Source organism: Pecten maximus, chromosome 3 (genome assembly GCF_902652985.1).
Source record: "Pecten maximus chromosome 3, xPecMax1.1, whole genome shotgun sequence".
Taxonomy (NCBI): domain Eukaryota; kingdom Metazoa; phylum Mollusca; class Bivalvia; order Pectinida; family Pectinidae; genus Pecten; species Pecten maximus.
The window spans coordinates 41297417-41318784 of NC_047017.1; the positions used below are offsets into that span (position 1 = coordinate 41297417).

At 35.6% G+C, this 21368-nt stretch overlaps 2 protein-coding genes across 3 annotated transcripts in view; one reads left to right on the forward strand and one right to left on the reverse strand.

Moving 5' to 3' along the window:
• Nucleotides 1-1365: 1365 nt before the first annotated feature.
• LOC117324196 (WD repeat-containing protein 25-like) lies at nucleotides 1366-9083 on the reverse strand. Its single transcript, XM_033879937.1, is given in 6 exon segments — nucleotides 1366-3662; nucleotides 4059-4199; nucleotides 6072-6209; nucleotides 6829-6998; nucleotides 7951-8206; nucleotides 8208-9083. Coding segments are annotated over 6 exon segments (1596 nt in total). The 5' UTR covers nucleotides 8877-9083; the 3' UTR covers nucleotides 1366-3440.
• A 104-nt stretch (nucleotides 9084-9187) lies between these two features.
• The window catches only part of LOC117324197 (tryptophan--tRNA ligase, cytoplasmic-like), a 32800-nt gene continuing 20619 nt past the window's right edge, over nucleotides 9188-21368 (forward strand). The window contains exon 1 of one of the 2 annotated variants that reach the window (XM_033879939.1): nucleotides 9188-9496. In XM_033879939.1, the coding sequence (XP_033735830.1) occupies nucleotides 9370-9496 (127 nt within the window). In that variant the 5' untranslated portion in view covers nucleotides 9188-9369. Of the gene's footprint in view, nucleotides 9497-19058; nucleotides 19256-21368 lie in introns of those variants that run through there. The other variant, XM_033879938.1, reaches the window with a different exon arrangement.

A 21368-nucleotide genomic window follows, 5' to 3' on the forward strand; every position in this document is an offset into this window, starting at 1 on the left:
TTTGCAAAAGGTATACGATAAAACGGAATTCGACAAAATAACAAGTTATTAATGTCAAAACAAATAACCGTTTAAGTTTAACACAGATTACATACAAAACGTAACAGAACCATTACCTTTAATTGGACATATATAAAATACTGTTTGATCGGCCTACTTACTTTTTATTCATAACCACGCCATTTCCATGTGTATTAGCACCGGAAGTTGGGCTGCGCATGTGCGTATAAAATGTTACTGAAACTGAGTTGGCGTTTTGTACTCTGAACACCTCGGCAGTAATTACGCTATTGTTTCAGCAGTTTAAAGATTTAATAGGCGCCGGTGACTGTGTCATTTCTACACCTGTAAAAACATCAGCCGGGTAGATCTACCGGTGTGTCAGAGATTAGTTCCGCTTGAGCGAACGGGTAGATGAGTTGTTGACTATCGTGTGTACTGATATCGGCGACCGCCTTGGGAAATTACCTGTAGCAGTACTTTTTATCACCAAGACTTGTTGTTATAAGATTCAACCGACAATTTCTTTTATGAATTTATGAAACACTTATAATAGCATGTAGGTTAGTAGTGCCGATATGTTCAGTATTACAAACGGAATTTAGCTCTTAAAAAATGTCTGCGTTTGCCACCGATCGACGAAAATTATACTTCGAGTTATTTGAACATTTCAAGTAGGATGGATTATCTCCCTTGGACAATCAGATTGTATTACAACATATATGTTTATCATGGTGACAACCCCTGCTTATAAGGAATATATTGATTTGCTTAATGATTTGTATGTTTTCTGGTGTGTAGAGGCAGTATTTAAATAAAATGATATCACTTATACTGTCCAATGACAGGTCAGCGTTACTGTATGATATCTAGCTCATAGAAATAGTATACATTATGTATGTAACATATTGTGTTTAACCAGTAACTTTGGTCATATAAATTGCTATGCTCTACCTGTAAATATTTGTTCTAGCAGATACAGATTCTATGTTAGAAGTGATAATAAGATTTATTTTGAAAAACATGTTCATTTGTGCATATTAGTTTTCTTCTGCATACAAGTTTTTGTGACTGATCTTATCACGCAACATTAATTGGGCAAGCTGCAATTGTAATGAAGATGATTATAAGTAGTGTGTTACTTTAATGCCTTACAACTGCCTCAGCTGTTAAGCAGATTACGGTTGATTGTATCGGTCACATTCTGTTGTTTTTTTATTTCCAAATGTGCATATCTTGGTTATTAAAAATATTTTGGCCCTTGTATCAAACTTTGTGTGATACCATACATGCTATGTTCCGATATCCTGTGACAAATGGTTTTAAAATTTCCATACCATAAAAGACAAACAAACCACCCCTCGATAAGTGTTGACATTAATTTTTATTTGTATATGATACTGGATTAAGTTTGGCATACAAAGTTCTTGATATTTAGCTTATTCAACAAATCAATTGAATGTCATGTTTATTTTATTGACATTAATTAATAAGTTACAAGATATCACAAGTGTTCTGGAATTCTGAGTACCTGGACCAAAACAACAGGTTTACAAAAAACAAAAGGATTTCTAGGGTCTGGTCATGACGAGAACATCTATTTAGGGTTTGTTATGAAGGAGAACAGTCGGTTCTGCCATAAAACTAGATACCCATGTCACAAATACACAGCATGAGTTTGGTTGCCCAACATTAACAGAGACTGAATCATTTAAGAAAGACAGAAAAATCTGTCCTTCAAGATATCCCAATGTAAAGTCTGTCATAGTATTAAGTTCATCTTGTATGCAGTCAAATGATATTGTATGTGTTATTTATTGGAAATGAATACCCCACCCCGACCCATTTTTTCTACAAAAATGTTAGTACATTGCCACAAAAGTTCAAATCATACAATTGCATGTATATCAGTTTGTTGGGTGATTTTACTGATTTATGTGTTGTGATCTTTCAATTGTATGATTATCTAAAGTGCTGCTTCAAAACATTTTGATTTCAAATAAAGATTGCAGGTATATTGTCGGAGAAATGCATTGTACATGTATATCTTTTCAGACTAACTACCACTGCCTACTTCACATTTTAAGTTTGAAATGTCTCCCAGGTCACAATGTCGTTTTGTTGATTTCCATTTTATATGAATATCTGTAGCAGTGAATGATTTACTTTACTTTACATACACAATCTCATGCAACTGCTAAAAGAAACTAAAATCAGTTTTGTTATTAATTACTCAGATGGTACATAAATATATGAATTAAAATGTATTTGAAATATAAGTTTCTGCTACTGCTTAAATAAGTCAAGTTACATCTGTATCATGAATTTGTGAAGCAGTGAAAGATTTACCTGATGTGACATACAAGTTCATATCCTGAAACATTACAAACCAATTCATTATTTTCTGTATCATATGAATTTGTGAAGCAGTGAATTAAAGATTTACCTGATGCAACATACAGTTCATGTCCTGAAACATTTACAAACCAATTCATTATTGTCTGTATCATATCAGACTTTGTGTACATTGTTGTACATGTCGGTGAAATACCGCCTATTTCATCTTAAGTACATATGTAGGTTGTGGAAACAAGCGACTGGTAGTCAATGTTTTTATCTCAAAACCTTGAGTATGCTTAAATGAATACGTTTTGTTCAGCCATGACTGTAAATGACTTTGTTTATACCCTTAATGTAAACATCTGTAAATATAAACATTTGAACCAAACATCCCAGCAATATAACCACCAAGGCGCTATGTTTGAACTCCTCATTGTCAGTAGTAAAGTATGATGAGAGTAATTTCTGATATTTTGTTGATAGACAGACTTTTATTTATTGTTATTTGTTTTGAATAAATCAGTTTGTTTTTGCTTATCATACAATTTTATTTTATGAAAATATTTTGTTTGAATATTTATTTGTACACAAACTCAGCATATTTACGGTAGTGCTACACAGAGTATATGTTTTGTGTTGATGGGTATTGTGTTTTTACGCTTTTCTAACATACATCAATAAACATTTCATCCATATCTTATTCTGTATTGGAGTTTTTATTGATTTAGATGTGCACTCTTACTTTTCAATATGTATTGATACATAGCAGAAGAGATATTCAAGGTGCAACAATTCTAACAGAATCTTGCAGAATAACGCACCATCCAAATTAGAGTTGACAGGTACAAGTTAAAATGTGTTGGTGATTATGAGTGCCCTTCTGGGCACAACACATGCATTAGTGGTCTCCAGACCTGATTTTGTCCATTCCATTCACAACATTATGTTGGTCAACAGAAGTCACTTCAACGCTAATGTTTGTCCATTGCATCCAAAATGATTCTTATTTTATATGTCAGTTTCCTTTCCAAACCCTATACTCTCTCTTTCACATCTGTAAGTAAAGGTAATTCATTTTTCTACGTATTGGACTGTAAAGGTCACCTCCATACCTTTACATGCCCGTTCCATCCACAACATGCCACAGTGCTGGGCAATACAGGATGTAGGGCGACATCTGTACAGACGTCCAGATCTGTGGTCAGAGTGCGGAGAAGACGTCCAGTATGGTAATTGTAAAAATAAATATTGCCATCAGCACTGCCACTTGCCACCAGTGACCCTTCTACAGACACGTCAAATCCAACAGCATAGCCAAGTCCCTGTAACAGACGAGTTAGTGGATAGGGTTATCTAGTGGATCTACATGGGCTCTCTGTGACAAGGAGTCTTGGAATATGATCTATGCATTGCTATTGTAGACTTGTTTATAGCAGTAAGAATAAAACACTACACATCAGAAGTTCGGACCATATTTGAATTCCGATATAGAAATAATCACAAGTGGTTTTTTAAATGTAGAAACCAGATCAACACAATATGATATTATCATTTACTCCCCTTGGCAATAATTATTTGACAAAAGCTAATACATAATTTCAACAGGTCTCACAAACATTACTTAAAAATACCCTGTTATTTCTGAATGCACAATGGTTACTGCGAAAATAAATTCATTTGTTTTTTGTTGAATTTCAAGAGAACTATTGTGTAATTACCTTGTGACCCTGAAAGCGTTTGGCCTTGTTGAGTTTGTAGGGCTTCTGTGTGGAGAAGATTGCAATGTAGTCTCCATTTGTTTGAGCTAGAAAGTGGCCCTCTGTCGGGTGTAGCTTGAGCCTTGTACAGCTGTATCTTTCCTGAGAGAGTTTCAAGGACATAGTAGCATGGACATTATGTAGCTTCATTGCATTTTATTATCACATGCATACAGTATGATGTATAGGAGAATTTAAAAGACCCTTCCACCTTTAAATACCTTGTAGCCAGGTATTTTAAAATGTATTGTTCCTAATTGTCATATATTGTAGACCAATGATAAGTATACAGCCAAGAAGAGTACCACAGGGCCGAAAGACGCACCCATCAAATGTCATATTTTTTTTTTAGTGTTGTACCTCAGGGCCGAAAGACACACCCATCAAATGTCATAGTGTTGTACCTCAGGGCCGAAAGACACACCCATCAAATGTCAATGTTATATGCTAAATGATGCATTGAAATAAGATTTGCATCAATTTATGATTAGTGAGATGGCTTACCTTTCACTACAAAAAGAATGTTAATTTTCAACAGTTTATGGAATACAAGTAATCATTAGTTTGTCTTCAACTCATTAAACACAACTTGATATCATGATAACCTAACAGTTTCAAAGTAATTGGTCAAAAAAACTCTAGGAGATTTTCAGACAAGATTCAAGTATCAGGAATAAACAAGGAGCTTACAAAACTATTCCAAAAATAGTCGAATCAAAAATGTCTTTCAAAGGAACAACTTTATGTCATAATTTCAAAGAAATCAATACCAGTCCAAGATAAGAATAAATAATGTACATAATTAGTCACCATGTGAATATGATTAGATTTCAAATATTTCATGAGATTGACTGACCACAGACATATGAGGAAGTGCAATTGCTAACCTAAATTGTCTCTTGATAGACTGATTGATCTCCGTGAAAATATATAGATGTCCATTTGTATCTTATATCATCCATATATATATATAATCTGTACATCATCCATGAAGTGAGATAACAGTTGCCATCAGTATCTTATGGACCACAATAACTACCGGTATATGCTGGTTTATAAAGACAAAGGGAGGTTAATATTACCTGCTTTATTGAGACAAAGGGAGATAATTATTACCTAGTTTATCTATTGAGACAAAGGGAGGTAATTATTACCTGGTTTATTGAGACAAAGGGAGATAATTATTACCTAGTTTATCTATTGAGACAAAGGGAGGTAATTATCACCTGGTTTATTGAGACAAAGGGAGGTAATTGTTACCTGGTTTATTGAGACAAAGGGAGATAATTATTACATGGTTTATCCATTCGGCTAACCTCGGCCGATTCCGGTACCATTCATCAAATGTTAGATGTAGGTACGGGATCGGACAAGATGTGACGAGTGTGGTTTATCAAGGTTATTGTTTCATGATTTATTGAGACAAAGGGAGATAATTATTACCTGGTTTATAAAGACAAAGGGAGGTTATTATTACCTAGTTCTATAATGAGACAATTGGAGTTAATTGTTGCCTGGTTATCTATTGAGACAATGGGGGAAAATTATTACCTGGTTAATTTAGACAAAGGGAGGTAGTTGTTACCTAGTTTATCTATTGAGACAATGGGAGGTAATTATTACCTGGTTTATTGAGACAAAGGGAGGTAATTGTTACCTGGATTATCTATTAATACAATGGGAGGTAACTGTTATCTGGTTTATTTATTGAGACAAAGGGAGGTAATTATTACCTGGTTGATATATTTAGGTAAAGGGAGGTAATTGTTACATGGTTCATCTTTTTAGACAATGAGAGGTAAATGTTACCTGGTTTATTGAGAGGTAATATTTACCTTGTTTATCTATTAAGACAAAGGGAGGGAATTTTTACCTGGTTTATTGAAACAACAAGAGGTAAATGTTACCTGGTTTACTGAGACAAAGGGAGGTATATATTACCTATCTAATGAGACAAAGGGAGGGATTTTTTACCTGGTATATCTGGTTGGACAGAACCACTCCACTTCTGAAGTCCCAGGCCATCACATTCCTATCTGCGGAGTCACGACTCAGTAAATCACAGCTAGAGAATATACTGCTCCCATCTGCTGAAAATATTACATCTTGGACCTAAAAAGGGAATATAATAATCAATATATCTGACGACTTGTTTATATGATGTTGTCAGTGGTGAGTATTGTGTTTTGTTTACATTTAATAAATAATACATAGCATCTGTATACAGTCTTTTGTCTAACTTACATTGCATGCTTTCAATCTTAATGCAAATGTAAGAAATCTGTGTATCACCAGTCAAAAAATGTAAATAAAGTTGCTATACATTGTAACTAGTCATTTTGATCATAAATAAGTATTTCATTTGAAAATGAATAGTTAAGTTCACTTCTGGTGCAGGACTTCATGCAAATTTCGTTAATTTTTTTGGTCTAGACTCATCTAAGGAAAATCAATCGCAAAATCAAATCCTTCGCAATAATCTATATGAATACAAGATTATGTAACGTTGATCTAGAAACGACTTTTAATTCATGAATGATGAGCTATTGGAGTTATGAATTCTGCAAGGCTTGAATATTGGTGATTGAAAGCTTGGTCTCGTTCCAAATGTGATAGATTAACAATGTACCCAATGACTTTCTCATTGACCTATACTTAAGGGGTATATCTACATACTTCAGTAGTACTGACACTGATTAAATGGTAGTCTGGACTTCTGAAGAACATCTACCTGCCCAGTGCTGTCCTTGTAGATGAACTCCCGCACAGGTTGGTCCGGTGTCCGTTTGTCCCAGGCTTGTAGTATGTTATAGGATCCAGACACAAACACGTTGGTATTATCTGGGTGACACTTTACACAATTCACATAGTTTTCATGTCGAAAAATCGCCAATTGTTTACCTATGTTATAAAGAAGAAAAGTATTTGTAACAAGAATGAAGATGTCTAAGAGGGCCTGTATTGCTCACCATTTATATAAGTTATGGAATTTGTTTCTCTTCCCCTAAGGAAGCAAATTTGGGGAAATTTCATTTTCTTGTTCATGCCTCGTAGCAACTTAAGGAAATAGCTCTATTTCCCATATGGGGCTCCACCCCTTCTGCTGCACGTGGGACCAAAATCACCATTTATGCACAATTTGTTTCTCTTCCTCAAAGTCAAAATCCATTTCTTCTTTCAAGACAAGTAGCAATTTAAAGGACTTGCCACTAATGGGCCCCATCCCTCAATTTATATAAAATTTGTTCCATTTCCCCCAAAAATGCTTCAGACCAGCTTTGGTCAAAATCCATGCAATCCTTTATGACAAGTAGTGATTTAAAGGAAAAGTGGACAGATGACAGATGCTCGGTCATGGCATAAACTCACTGGTCCTGCGGACCAGGTTAGCTAACAATCTGTTTCCTTTTTTTTTCTTTTTATACAATTGTAAGCAACATCCTGGCTTTTATTGAAAACTGAAAAAAAAACCTGCACATTTTATGCAAACATGCTGATAAAGAGCCGGGTCCTATGTAGTTTTCATGGAAATAAAGCCACATTACCTAATTACTAAGCTGGAAAATGGTGCATCGGGAATCGATGTTTGGTTATTTTATACTGACAATGTTATAATATGGTTTGTTAAATGTTAAGACTTTACTGCCAGGTGCCAAAATAAACCAAAATATGACCACAACCAAAATATTGCAAAGTACGGTACATAGTCATGGTGGTATCTGAATTAAGTGTTATGCACGAGACACAATTAAGTGTTAACTAATTTGTATTCTGCTTTGGAAAGATTCAAAGTAATATTGTATACATGTACAATGTACTAGTAGGTACATTTTGTAGTCTAAGAAATCTATACCTCTATCAACATCTGATATGATTGCCACTTTATCATAGCCGCAGGAAATAATTTCTTTCCCAGATTGGCTCCAGCAAGCATCTTTCACTGCCTTTGTATGAACGCTGACTGTCTGGACACAATGGTCTAAGCTGGACCAGAAGTTCCACAACTTGACTGTGCCATCCATTGAGACAGACATAAGTAAATGACTATACATTGGATTGTTCCATTTTACTCTGTTCACTGGACCTGAAATGGCCTGTAATGTTTTGTTCTCTATTGTTTGGTATCTTAAAGAACATTTTTCTATTTAGATGAGGTTTGATTTTAGAATGCAGGTAAAGCAATTTTCTGTGGTTGATGTGATTATCAGCATTTATTCTCACATGTTTATCTTCAACTTGATCTTGTCCTGAGTAAACCTGTTGCTTGTCTAAAGTACCTTCTCCAACATGTTTGAAAATTCTTGTTTGTTCATCAATTTCTGAAAGAGCCTTTGTTCTAACTAAATGTGAATGCATGCACTGTGTTGGAACTTCCTTTTTAACACCATGCATTTTAGATTCCAAGTCGCTTCTATTTTGGTTGTTGAAGGTTTCGTGTGAACCTCTAACGTTACCAAATGTTTGCTTTGCTTTGCACTCTTTTGAAATGTAACATGACTTTGATGGTTTCCTTTCTGAGACCAGCTTTATATCATCTGCAGAAACAGATTCCCAGAATTCTTCGACAGGCATTTCGACAGACAGACCTGATGATAACGTAAATTCTCTTTTTAAAACTTTCGTTTTCGGCTGGTAGTCATCACATTCCACCACTGAGTCGAAGTTGAAGAAGTCGCATACTTTCTCTGGTTGCGTCCGTTTTTCTTCTCCAGTATCCTCTTTTTCATCACTGTCATCATCGTCATCAGTGCCGCTTCCATATTCAAGTAAGGCATTCATTGTACATTCCGTACGTGTTGTGTCAATGAAAAAAGATTATTTTCTTTGAAACATAATTCAGCACTTTAAATTTGCAACAACGTTTTTTTCTTGTTTCCTCCTAAAACCTTTTCCGTTGAGTAGAAGGTGATGTGCTGTATATAGTGTACGAACCAGTATTGCCAAACTTCAATACTCCAATCGAGGTGCAAGAGGAAACTAAACACACGAATTACAAGGGCGCTGACATATTGTAGCCCCGCACAAAATATATATTTTCCGACCAATCAATGGTCGCGTTGCAAAATAATTAGACGTGGTGATGCAACACGTGAGAAACCGAAAGCTGCAATATTGGACCGGCAAATTAGTGTCTACTGCTTAGTTTATAAACATGATATAGACGTATTCGAAAGTGGTACAACGAAAAACTGAAATATAATTGGAGATTGTTTCGCTTTAATAGAAGAAATCAAATATCGGAAATCAGTGATCTAGACTAGGACTTACAAAAATGGCCACAGATGCAGAGAAACTTGCCAAATTGTCCATGGATGAAGGAAATGGGTCCGATGATGTTGTCAATCCGTGGAATGTGTCGAGTTCTTCACAAAAAGGCGTAGATTATGATAAACTTGTCAGTAAGTATTTAGGCTTTACAACCATGCTGCATGCATTTTCTTCTGGTTCAATGAAAACATTAAAAGTCTACCGGTAATGGCCTAGCAACTTTAATTGGATATGGTAATTAATATAATGTCACAGGAAAGCGAGAATGTGTGCCTCAACCATATTAAGGGTCAAACCTGACAGTTCCTTGCCATGCTTGCCACAAGCATTGTTCTACTGATCAAGCTGGAGGAAATGCCCTCAAGTATATATGAAGCTAGAAGGTGATCGTAAACCATACAGTTGAACCCATAACATCTTAATGTACAAATGGGTTGAAAACCTTTAGCTGTCTAAATCTGCTCAGACTTAAAGTGGGATACCCATATATGAATGATAAACAAGAAATCCTCAATAGGAACCTGGGAAGTTGGTACTCACATGCACCAATGAATGATCTTTATTGGATCTATGTAAGTTTGAGCTGTGATAACACACTCTTTTTCTTGTTGAAATTATTTCATATCTAAACTTAATTCCATAAAAGAGTCGTTTCATTCTGAAAATTTCCTTTCCAATTCACCAACTTTTTCCCCAAAATGAATGCAAGCAGTCCCCACTCAAACCAGAATAACTGCTAGATGCCCGAATACAAAATGCGAACAATATAGAACTCAAAACCAATACATTGTACCAATCTTCTGCATTGTACATTTATTATATAAATGAAATGATAGGTACTCTGGGAAATCTGGCTAAAAATAAAAAGTTTTGAAATAATTTTTGCTTAAGTTGTGCTACTGTATTGAGTGTTGAGAGAAATCTTTGTCTTTCCTTGAAAACAAAAAGAAAATAGAAAAACCTTCAAAATATAAATATAGAATACAATCATTGTTATCATAAATGAATCATTGTTACCATATGCATATATACCCTGGGTACATGACAGTCATATGCATATATATATATATAGTTTAAAAATATAAATTCAACACGACAACTGTTGTGTTTCGCTAACTATTTAATCGATACACAAAGTATCTACAAGTTTTATTATATATATATATATATATACACACAAAGCTATCTTTTGGCTTATATTCACTTATCTTTGAATGTGGCTTTGATAGCTATGTCTGATATACCTATGACGGAGGAAGAAGACCAGTTGGAGGGAAAACTGTAATTAGTAACTGGACATGAACATCAGGACAGTCATGTGGATGATGATATCGTGACTCCATATACTGTTGAGGTCAAGTCTCAAGCAGGCATTGATCATGAAAAACTGATAGGTATGACCGGTACCGTACTCTATCTACATGGGAGGACACTCAGGACAGTGTCATGGGGACGAATCTTTGTAATACAGGGTATTATAACCTCGATTGCTGAAATCAGGGTAACTGCCTTCAATTCAGACTGTCTTTAAGGTATTTCAAGGAAATTAAAAATTTTGCATTTAGCTTGGATTCTCAGATTGTGTAATGGATTTTCCCAACCCACCAAAAAGGCTACATAAACTTTAATTTTTGGGTACATTAATCTTGGTGTTAAAAACTAGTGATATTATATACTGCAATGTCTTGTGTGCTTCTCCAATTCACAGTTTTAAGGTCATCTGAGACGAAGTCTCAAGTGACCAATTCTAATAGTCTTTTGTCCATCTTCCGTAAACAATTTACATTTTCGACGACTTCTCCAAAACCGCTGAACCAAATTGAATATTTGACAGGAAGCTTCTATGGCTAATTTAAAATGTCAACCAAAATTGTGAATTATATGGTCCCCACCCCCAGGGGCCTGATGGGCAGGGCAGAAATGGTCAAATTGACTAAAACTTCAAAAATCTTGTTCTCTACTCTTAGATATGGTGGAATCAAACACTCTTCATCGATGGTAGGTTCTTAAGGTGCTTTACCAAAATTGAGAATTTCATGACTTCATGCTCCTATGAGTGGTCAGACGACGACGTATGTTTGTGTGGGACAAACAGTGAGTGATAAATGTATGTACTCTGGGCATGATGATTGACTGATTGTTAATGAATGGCTCTATTGAATTAAGTAATTAATATAATAAGTACTGCAGGTAAACTGGTATGTTTGCCAGACATCAAAATATCTATACCTAAAAAATTCTTAGCATTGTTCCAGCAATATGAGCAATACAAAGTATATACAAAATGAAAGTACATGTATATTTTTTACAGACTACACAAAGTAACTTTACTTCAAGTTCAGATTAGGAACATCCTTGGGGGGAGGGGAACAGAGTTTGTATAAATTTTACTCTGAACACCCAGGGGCCTGAGGGGCGGAGTCTAAGAGGCCCAAGGGTCTTTCCCCACCCTAAGGGACTTAGTTTCTTCAAACACAATTAGGTTGTAAAAATAATCCATAGGGTCTTTCAGTCCCTTAGAGAGTATGTGTATGAATAAATTGAACATGAACATTATTTTGACATTTGGTCAAATCCAACCAGGTGAGCGATACAGGCCCCATGGGCCTCTTGTTTTAATTTATGTAAACGATATTGCCGAAAATATGATAGGATCAGTAGACTTTTCGCTGATGATACCTCACTGAGTAAGTCATCCCGATCTACTCAGGAGATTGAAGCCTTTATTAGTCATATGTTAATATTAGAAAATTGGTCTAAAAAATGGTTGATGAGATTTAATGCTGAAAAAACAAATGCTATCCTTTTCTCAAAAAGACGAAACTCACAAATGCCAGATATTGTTTTTCAAAATGTCAGCTTGTCATTTATTCAACACCATAAAAACCTAGGGCTCAATTTCTCAAGTGATGGTAGTTGGTCTTACCACATCGATTGCATTGCCAAATCAGCTTATAAAAAAAATAATCTTACTAAAAAAAACTTAAATACACAGTGTCCAGATTTTCATTATCAATACTCTATAAAACATATATCCGTCCTCTTTTAGAATACGCATCTGTAGTTTGGGACGGTTGCTCTCTTCAGGACTCAGAGAAACTTGAAAAAGTTTAGTTATTGGCCGCTCGAATAGTCACAGGTTTACCTGTTTATGCATCAAGACAATCTTTATATTATGAAACAGGTTGGGAACTACTATCAGAACGTCGTAAACAATTAAAACTATCAACTATATTTCGCATTCAAAACAATATGACACCAAATTATCTTTCAGATCTTTTACCAAACTTGCGCTCTGTAGCATCTGCATATTCCATTGAAACTTGAACGACTTTAAAATCCCAAGATGTAGGACCGAATTATTTAGGAAATCATTTATACCCTCTTCTATATCCCAATGGAATTCCCTTGCCCCCAAATTAAAATCCACTAACTCTCTTGTTGCCTTCAAAAATCAAATAAAACCTGATATAATCTTAACTCCAAAATTTCTCACTATGGGAGACAGGAAACTCACAATTTTACACACAAGACCTAGAAACAAATGCAGTATTCTCCAGGATGATCTATTTAGGGTCAACTTAACTAACGATCCGTTGTGTTCATGCGGAGATACTGAAAACAATTTTCATTTCTTCTATTCTTGCCCATTATATACACTATCTAGAAATCAATTACTAAACAATCTCAGAAGTTTAAATCTTTCAGACTTTTTGTTATATGATATAAATACCTTCTTGTGGGGAAACCCAAATCTGTCTGAAGTCCTGAATAATGAGATTTTTAACTACGTATGCAAATACATTAAAGATACAGACCGTTTTTAGCACCTTAACATCTTTCTTAAGAAATACAACTTTAAAATTTTAATCAATTCATGTGGCAACCAGGTAAAAAATGTTGTGCTAAAAATTGAGCATTGAAACAGCTGTCAACAACCAGTTTTTAACTATTTTCTTTCTTTTTTTTCTTTCTTTTTCTCCTTTGCTAATCCTTTCCAACAGTGCTATTTATCCAAATAATAACAGTCGGACTTTGTTATCTCGAACAGGAAGAATCATTTGTTCGGAAATCATATAGCAACGTATAATCTTAAAAAACTGAATACACAACTTAAATATTATTGAGTCTACAGTGGACCCTCGATAATCCGAACACCTTCGTTCCCAGTCCAAACCGTCCGGATTACGAGTTTTCCGGACTGCCGAATTTCGTGTACCAGGTCAAAAAATTGACGTGTAAGAGTTATCTCCCTTGATTATATACAATCCGGGACGTTTCATATAAACACGTCTAATTGTCAGACTTTTTAACAATAAATATACTTATGTTTCTGATATGATTCTTGTTTTGTTTTGTAGAAAGTAAAAAATAAACTATGTTTTTAAAAGAACATGTAAAGTGAAAGTTGTTTTATTTATAGCGGGCATATGTGACCTACAAACAACACACATGTCACGTCCCGGAGGTTCACAAACAAGTAGAAATTACAAACGTTAAATACCTTAAATAAAATACCCGGATTTTACAACTTACCGTCAGTCCATGTTTTTTTTTATGATTTTTACGTACCAGAAACCCCAAGCTATCTATTTAAAAGTACGCGACACCAGCGAGAACTACCCAAGATGTCCGATAATGATTAAACCCGTATTCACTTAACAATGTGACGCTTAGTTAAGTATCAAACGACTGTTGACTAATTTGTGTGTAATCAACCCAGTTCTTGTGATCACTGTTTAATACGTAAATGTGTATGTAATTAATAACGTGCATCTTTCAATGAGTTGTCGTTTCACGTAACGGTGTTACAAAGCCGATATTTGTGTTTACCCAATACAAATGTTAATTACCGATCATACATTTATTACATGTATTTGAGATTGATTAATTATCGTATCACGTACTGTATGTTTGTGCATAAATTCTGTAACATTTAGGTCGTAGAGAGAAAGCAATGTACCGTTATAAAAACAAAAGCTACACATTGTAACACAGGTAAACACCCGGGGCTATGACCTGGCAGCGGTCGCTATGACTACGCACAGTGTCAAGCGATAGTCTGTACCGCTGTCGACACGGGTGACTTGCCCCGACATTTTTTTCTCCTCGTGGTGAAAAAATCGTCCGGATTATTGAGGGAAATTTACTAATGAAAAGTACGTTCCGTTCCCAAAATGGGCTTCCGGAATCGGAATCCGAATTTCCGGACTGGTGAGTACAAATAACGTTACGGAAATCCGTTCCCATGCTTTTCCGTCCGGACTGTGAGTTTTCCGTACTATCGGCGTCCGGATTATCGCGGGTCCACTGTATATTATTAAAATAGATACAGTGCCATTTCTAGCAATCAGGAGAGCTCGAGATAACAAGGTCCAATTGAAATTGAAATTGTAATTCTAATTCACTGTAAAGTATTTACAAATTTATTTATAGCTAATATGCAGCCATGATTCACTGTTAACGTTTGATGTACTGTATGTTCAGGAGAGGGCCTCGATAAGTTTTAGAACTTGTGCCCAAATCCTATTTGTCACTATAATTATGAACCAATCAAAGGCAAATAAATATGTTTAAACCAAGTAAATCGGAAAAGGGTGTCAACTATGACAAGCTTATTGGTACAGTGGAACTTCGTTAACTCGAAGTCGACGGGACCACGAAAAAACTTCGAGTTATCCGAGTGTTCGAATTAAGCGAGTTATCGTTTTTTGGTGAAAAGTTTGGTCAATATTTGTCAACATTATATAATCAGTATAACTTCGCTCTGTCTCTCATCAGTTTAGTGTGAAGACTGGTCAATACATGTAAATATATATGTAATGTTTCGTTATGTCACTTGTAATTTGGTGTAGTTTTGCCGATATACAGTCACGATAAAGTTTCTTTCACGTAGTCACTTCAATAATGATCTGATGTGCAAGTCATGTTTGCAAAAGGTAAACGATAAAACGGAATTCGACAAAATAACAAGTTATTAATGTCAAAACAAATAACCGTTTAAGTTTAACACAGATTGCATACAAAACGTAACAGAACCATTACCTTTTATTGGATATATATAAAATACTGTTTGATCGGCCTACTTACTTTTTATTGATAACCACGCCATTTCCATGTGTATTAGCACCGGACGTTGGGCTGCGCATGTGCGTATAAAATGTTACTGTAACTGAGTTGCCGTTTTATCCGATTTAATAGACAGCACTGACCGTTACAGTTGTACTCTGAACACCTCGGCAGTAATTACGCTATTGTTTCAGCAGTTTAAAGATTTAATAGGCGCCGGTGACTGTGTCATTTCTACACCTGTAAAAACATCAGCCGGGTAGATCTACCGGTGTGTCAGAGATTAGTTCCGCTTGAGCGAACGGGTAGATGAGTTGTTGACTATCGTGTGTACTTATATCGGCGACCGCCTTGGGAAATTACCTGATGTAAGTAAAGCAGTACTTTTTATCACCAAGACTTGTTGTTATAAGATTCAACCGACAATTTCTTTTATGAATTTATGAAACACTTATAATAGCATGAAGGTTAGTAGTGCCGATATGTTCAGTATTACAAACGGAATTTAGCTCTTAAAAAATGTCGTCGTTTGCCACCGATCGACGAAAATTATACTTCGAGTTATTCGAACATTTCAAGTAGGATTTTTATTGTTGGGACCAAATTTTTACTTCGTATTATCCGAGTTTTCGAGTTATCCGAATTCGAATTTTCTGAGTTTTTTTTACTAAGATAAAGAGAGAATTCGGCCGGGACCGGCGAGGTACTTCGAGTTAAGCGGGGTATTCGAGTTATCCGAGTTCGAGTTAACGAAGTTCCACTGTATGTGTTTTCTTAAACTTAAACCAGGTAACTAGTCTCTCATGTATGGATTCAAATTCTCTAATCTATGATATGATTTGTAAGAAGCACTGTAGTGATCTGCAGTGCTACACGAAAAGAAAACATTTCTTCTTTTGTATTGATAAAGCGATTTTGATAAAAGGTCTGGAGAATCTTTGGGAAACATGAACTGAATACTGGTATGATTTTACTTTATAGTCTGTTCCCTCTGACAGAGAGATGGGGCCCAAAATAATCTGTTCCCTCTTGAGACAGAGGGATGGGGCCCAAAATAGTCTGTTCCCTCTTGAGACAGAGGGATGGGGCCCAAAATAGTCTGTTCCCTCTGAGACAGAGGGATGGGGCCCAAAAAAGGAAGTCAAAATTGGTTGTTAATGTAACATAATTTGAATCGTCTTCAGAACCAGAAAGCTAAATATTATTAAAGGAAATTGTGAACTACAATGCATGATACTGAGGATGAGTGATATATAACTTTATAAATTGAGAATTTCATGACTTCATGCACCTATTTTTATACTGTCTGTAGGCATGACAACCTTTATACAGCCTGAGTCTATAGGCCTGACAACCTATTTATAAATATACAGCCTGAGTCAATATGCCTGAAAGTCTTTATAAAGTCTGAGTCTACAGGCCTGGCAGCCTTCTATACAGCCCGAGTTGATATGCCTGACAAACTCTATATAGTCTATGTCTATAGGCCTGACAGTCTTTATAAAGTCTGAGTCTACAGGCCTGACAACCTTAGTACAGTCGGAGTCCATGGGCCTGACAACATTTGTACAGTTGGAGTCTATGGGCCTGACAACATTTGTACAGTCGGAGTCTATGGGCCTGACAACCTTTGTATAGTCAGAGTCTATGGGCCTGACAACCTTTGTACAGTCTGAGTCTATCGGCCTGACAACATTTGTACAGTCAGAGTCTACAGGCCTGGCAACCTTTGTACAGTTGGAGTCTATGGGCCTGACAATATTTGTACAGTCTGAGTCTATCGGCCTGACAACATTTGTACAGTCAGGGTCTACAGGCCTGACAACCTTTGTACAGTCGGAGTCTACAGGCCTGACAACATTTGTACAGCCTGAGGCTATGGGCCTGACAACCTTTGTACAGTCGGAGTCTATGGGCCTGACAACCTTTGTACAGTTGGAGTCTACAGGCCTGACAACCTTTGTACAGTTGGAGTCTATGGGCCTGACAACCTTTGTATAGTCAGAGTCTATGGGCCTGACAACCTTTGTACAGTTGGATTCTATTGGCCTGGTCCCAGTACCTATTTTGTATGACATTTACATGACATTGATTTAAATGTTCATGTATTTCATTAGACAGTGATTGATATGATTTTTGTACGAAAAACCAGTATTTGTGATTCGTGTGTACATGTGTGATTTGTGAAGGTTGTGTAAACATGGCCAGAGCTTCTCAGAAAAAACAGAATGATGATGTAAGGTAAGCTGATAAGAAATTCCGAATTCTTGGAAAAAAGAAAACTCTGTTGAAGGTTACATGTACTTTTTAATGTAGCTATAGATCAAACCTTTCTAGTCTAGACAAAATGTTTGTGCATGATATCATGTATGCATGTGGTTTGATATCGTGTGAATATTGCAGACAGTCAGCCCTTAAGTTTGATCTTGAGCCTTACGGTATCTTCATTGTGTGTTTGTATGATGCAACAACCGGTCATACAAATGTTTATGTAAACTTAACAAAGATTGTAAACATCGATATCTATAGGCCTTATTGTGATGGAGTGCTTACCTGTGACACCCAATATCTTCCCCATGGTATATTGTAGACATTATTTTTTAACCTATGTAACTTAAGGATACAGAGTATTGCCTCAGCTAAGTAACTAAAATGAGGCAGGTTTCAAGGTATACCAGACACAGATCTTTAAACAACAGTTGGTTATAATACCACACACTTTATATTTGGATTTTTCTCAGGGGTGGGGTGCAGTCGCTTTGTCCAGGGATCTATCAAATACTGTATGGTGATTTAATTCTTTACATTGTAGCTGTACAATAAACTATTATGGAATGACTTAATTGAATAAAATGAGTACTGCCAATATACTGGTATATGTATGCCAAAAAATTAGTGTATCCAAAAATATGGCATTGCTCCAGCACTGAGTAATGTAAAGTGTATCTAAAATGAAAGTTATCATTTTATAGACTGTACATAATATTAGTACATGTATTTCATCATTCAGAAAGTGAAAGTTGATGGAGTATGCATGTGTAACATCCACACATGATGAGTAAGGTACTACAAAACAATGATGCAATACTATAATACAAATGTACTTCCAAGAAATTTGTTTCTGAATGACATTGCTCTATAAATATCAATGAACCATGGCCATATACCCAATACAAAGTGTATACTTAAGGGTTTGTTGTGATGACTGACTGATTGTTAATGAATGGCTCTATTGAATTAAGTAATTAATATAATAAGTACTGCAGGTAAACTGGTATGTTTGCCAGACATCAAAATATCTATACCTAAAAAATTCTTAGCATTAATGTTCCAGCAATATGAGCAATACAAAGTATATACAAAATGAAAGTACATGTATATTTTTTACAGACTACACAAAATAACTATACTTCAGATTAGGATTTTTCATGGTTTAGAAAATGAAAGTTGTTGAGGTGTTTCCAGAGGTGATGTCAGACACATAGGTTTGTGTGGGACACAGTGAGTGATAAATGTATGTACTCAGGTTTGTGTGGGACACAGTGAGTGATAAATGTATGTACTCTGAGTAAAGAATGATGCAATGCTCTTCCTAGAATTTCCTGAATGACATGGCGTTAGATATAAGTGGCCTATTTACTCAGTATATACTGGGGCCCGCTGTAGTGTCTTGACTACACTATCAAGTATGACTTCGACAGAAGAGGTACCAGTCACTGAGCATAAGGCTACAGGGGAGGAGGAGGACGACGAAGATGAAGTTACCCCCTGGTTGGTGTCTAGTAAATCGGAAAAGGGTGTCAACTATGACAAGCTTATTGGTATGTGTTTTCTTAAACTTAAACCAGGTAACTAGTCTCTCATGTATGGATTCAAATTCTCTAATCTATGATATGATTTGTAAGAAGCACTGTAGTGATCTGCAGTGCTACACGAAAAGTCTGTTCCCTCTGAGACAGAGGGGTGGGGCCCAAAAAGGAAAGTCAAAATTGGTTGTTAATGTAACATAATTTAAATCGTCTTCAGAACCAGAAAGCTAAATATTATTAAAGGAAATTGTGAACTGCAATGCATGATACTGAGGATGAGTGATATATAACTTTGAGTACTTTGCGATAATAACTGAAATATCTAATTGAGTGACTCATTGGCCATGGGCTATACAATCATTGCCAGCAGGTCTAAAACACTGGCAATGGAACCTTAATAATACAAACATGACATGACCACACAACACTTGAATGGTTTCAATCTAATAGATTGATTTAAATAATATATATGACAAAGAAATACTAACAACTGTTTTCATGAAGATTTGATTATTGGAGACATTCTGAGAGTCGTGGTGCAGTGCACCTGTCTGTTTTGTCTGTCCGTCTCTTGAGCAGGTTACTTGGCTGTTAGCAAATATTGTACAATGACTGACTTTAAACTACAGAATGTACTCTAAAAATCACAACTTGAAAATGTTATCAAGTGTAGTATATATATATATAATTAAAAAGATCACAGTGGTTTTTCTTTCACTTGAAAATATTATATTGCTAACAGTTACACAGTAAGGATAATACTATCTTTTTGTATATCATAAAAAATATTACAGTACATGTATTATCTACACTAAAGGGATTACTTGGGTAGACAACAGGTCACAGCACTCAGATGTCAAGAAGCCCATGCAGGGTCATGATATTGAGCAAGTAACATGCTGGGATGAAGGACTGCAAAACTTGTTTAAATGAATATTTGAAAAAAAGTAATTATAATTTATTATCAATATGCATCATAAGCTTCATTAGAAGCAGATGAGTGATACAGGCCCATTGGTCCTGTTGTAAGTTGTTATGAAGTTCATCTTACACATTAAAAAAATGATTTTTTTAATTGGATGACTGCCAAAGTCAACTTATTTTTTCCAATTATTGTTGTAACATGTTTCAATGAGGTAGTTATCATATGTACTGTCAAGGTTGTGCAAGTAAGTGTAGTAATTTCACAAACCAACTTGCTATGTAATCCTAATTATAGGACTTTCAAACCTGTGACAAAGGATCAGGCATTATTCCAGAATGGTAAATAATTATATGATTGTTCTGTATTAAGATGCCTTTTGTTTATGAGAGATCATCAATGTTTCTTTAATATACTAAGAACAACATGTTGATAACTCTGGTGTCTGGACCTCCAGTATGTATTTCAGTTTTGTGATGTCAGCACAATGTGACATTTTACAATTTGAAAGCTTAATATCATGGTCAAAGTGATCATGTACTATTGAAGTTATGGACCATAAAAACACATTCTTATTAAGCATGCTCTGTCAAGTGTATTGATTAAAATAACAATGTGGTCACTAGTACTATAGACCATAAAGAAACTATGGTTCCATTCACTGTAGCTGTATATAGACTGTGAGTAACTATGGTAACCATTCACTGTAAATGTATAGACTGAGAGGTAACTATGGTAACCATCCACTGTAAATGTATAGACTGTGAGGTAACTATGGTAACCATCCACTGGAACTTTATAGACTGTGAGGTAACTATGGTAACCATCCACTGAAAATGTATAGACTGTGAGGTAACTATGGTAACCATCCACTGTAACTTTATAGACTGTGAGGTAACTATGGTAACCATCCACTGAAAATGTATAGACTGTGAGGTTACCATGGTAACCATCCACTGAAAATGTATAGACTGTGAGGTAACTATAGTAACCATTCACTGTAACTTTATAGACTGTGAGGTAACTATAGTAACCATCCCCTGTAAATGTATAGACTGTGAGGTAACTATGGTAACCATTCACTTTAACTTTATAGACTGTGAGGTAACTATGGTAACCATCCACTGTAAATGTATAGACTGTGAGGTAACTATGGTAACCATCCACTGTAACTTTATAGACTGAGGTAACTATGGTAACCAT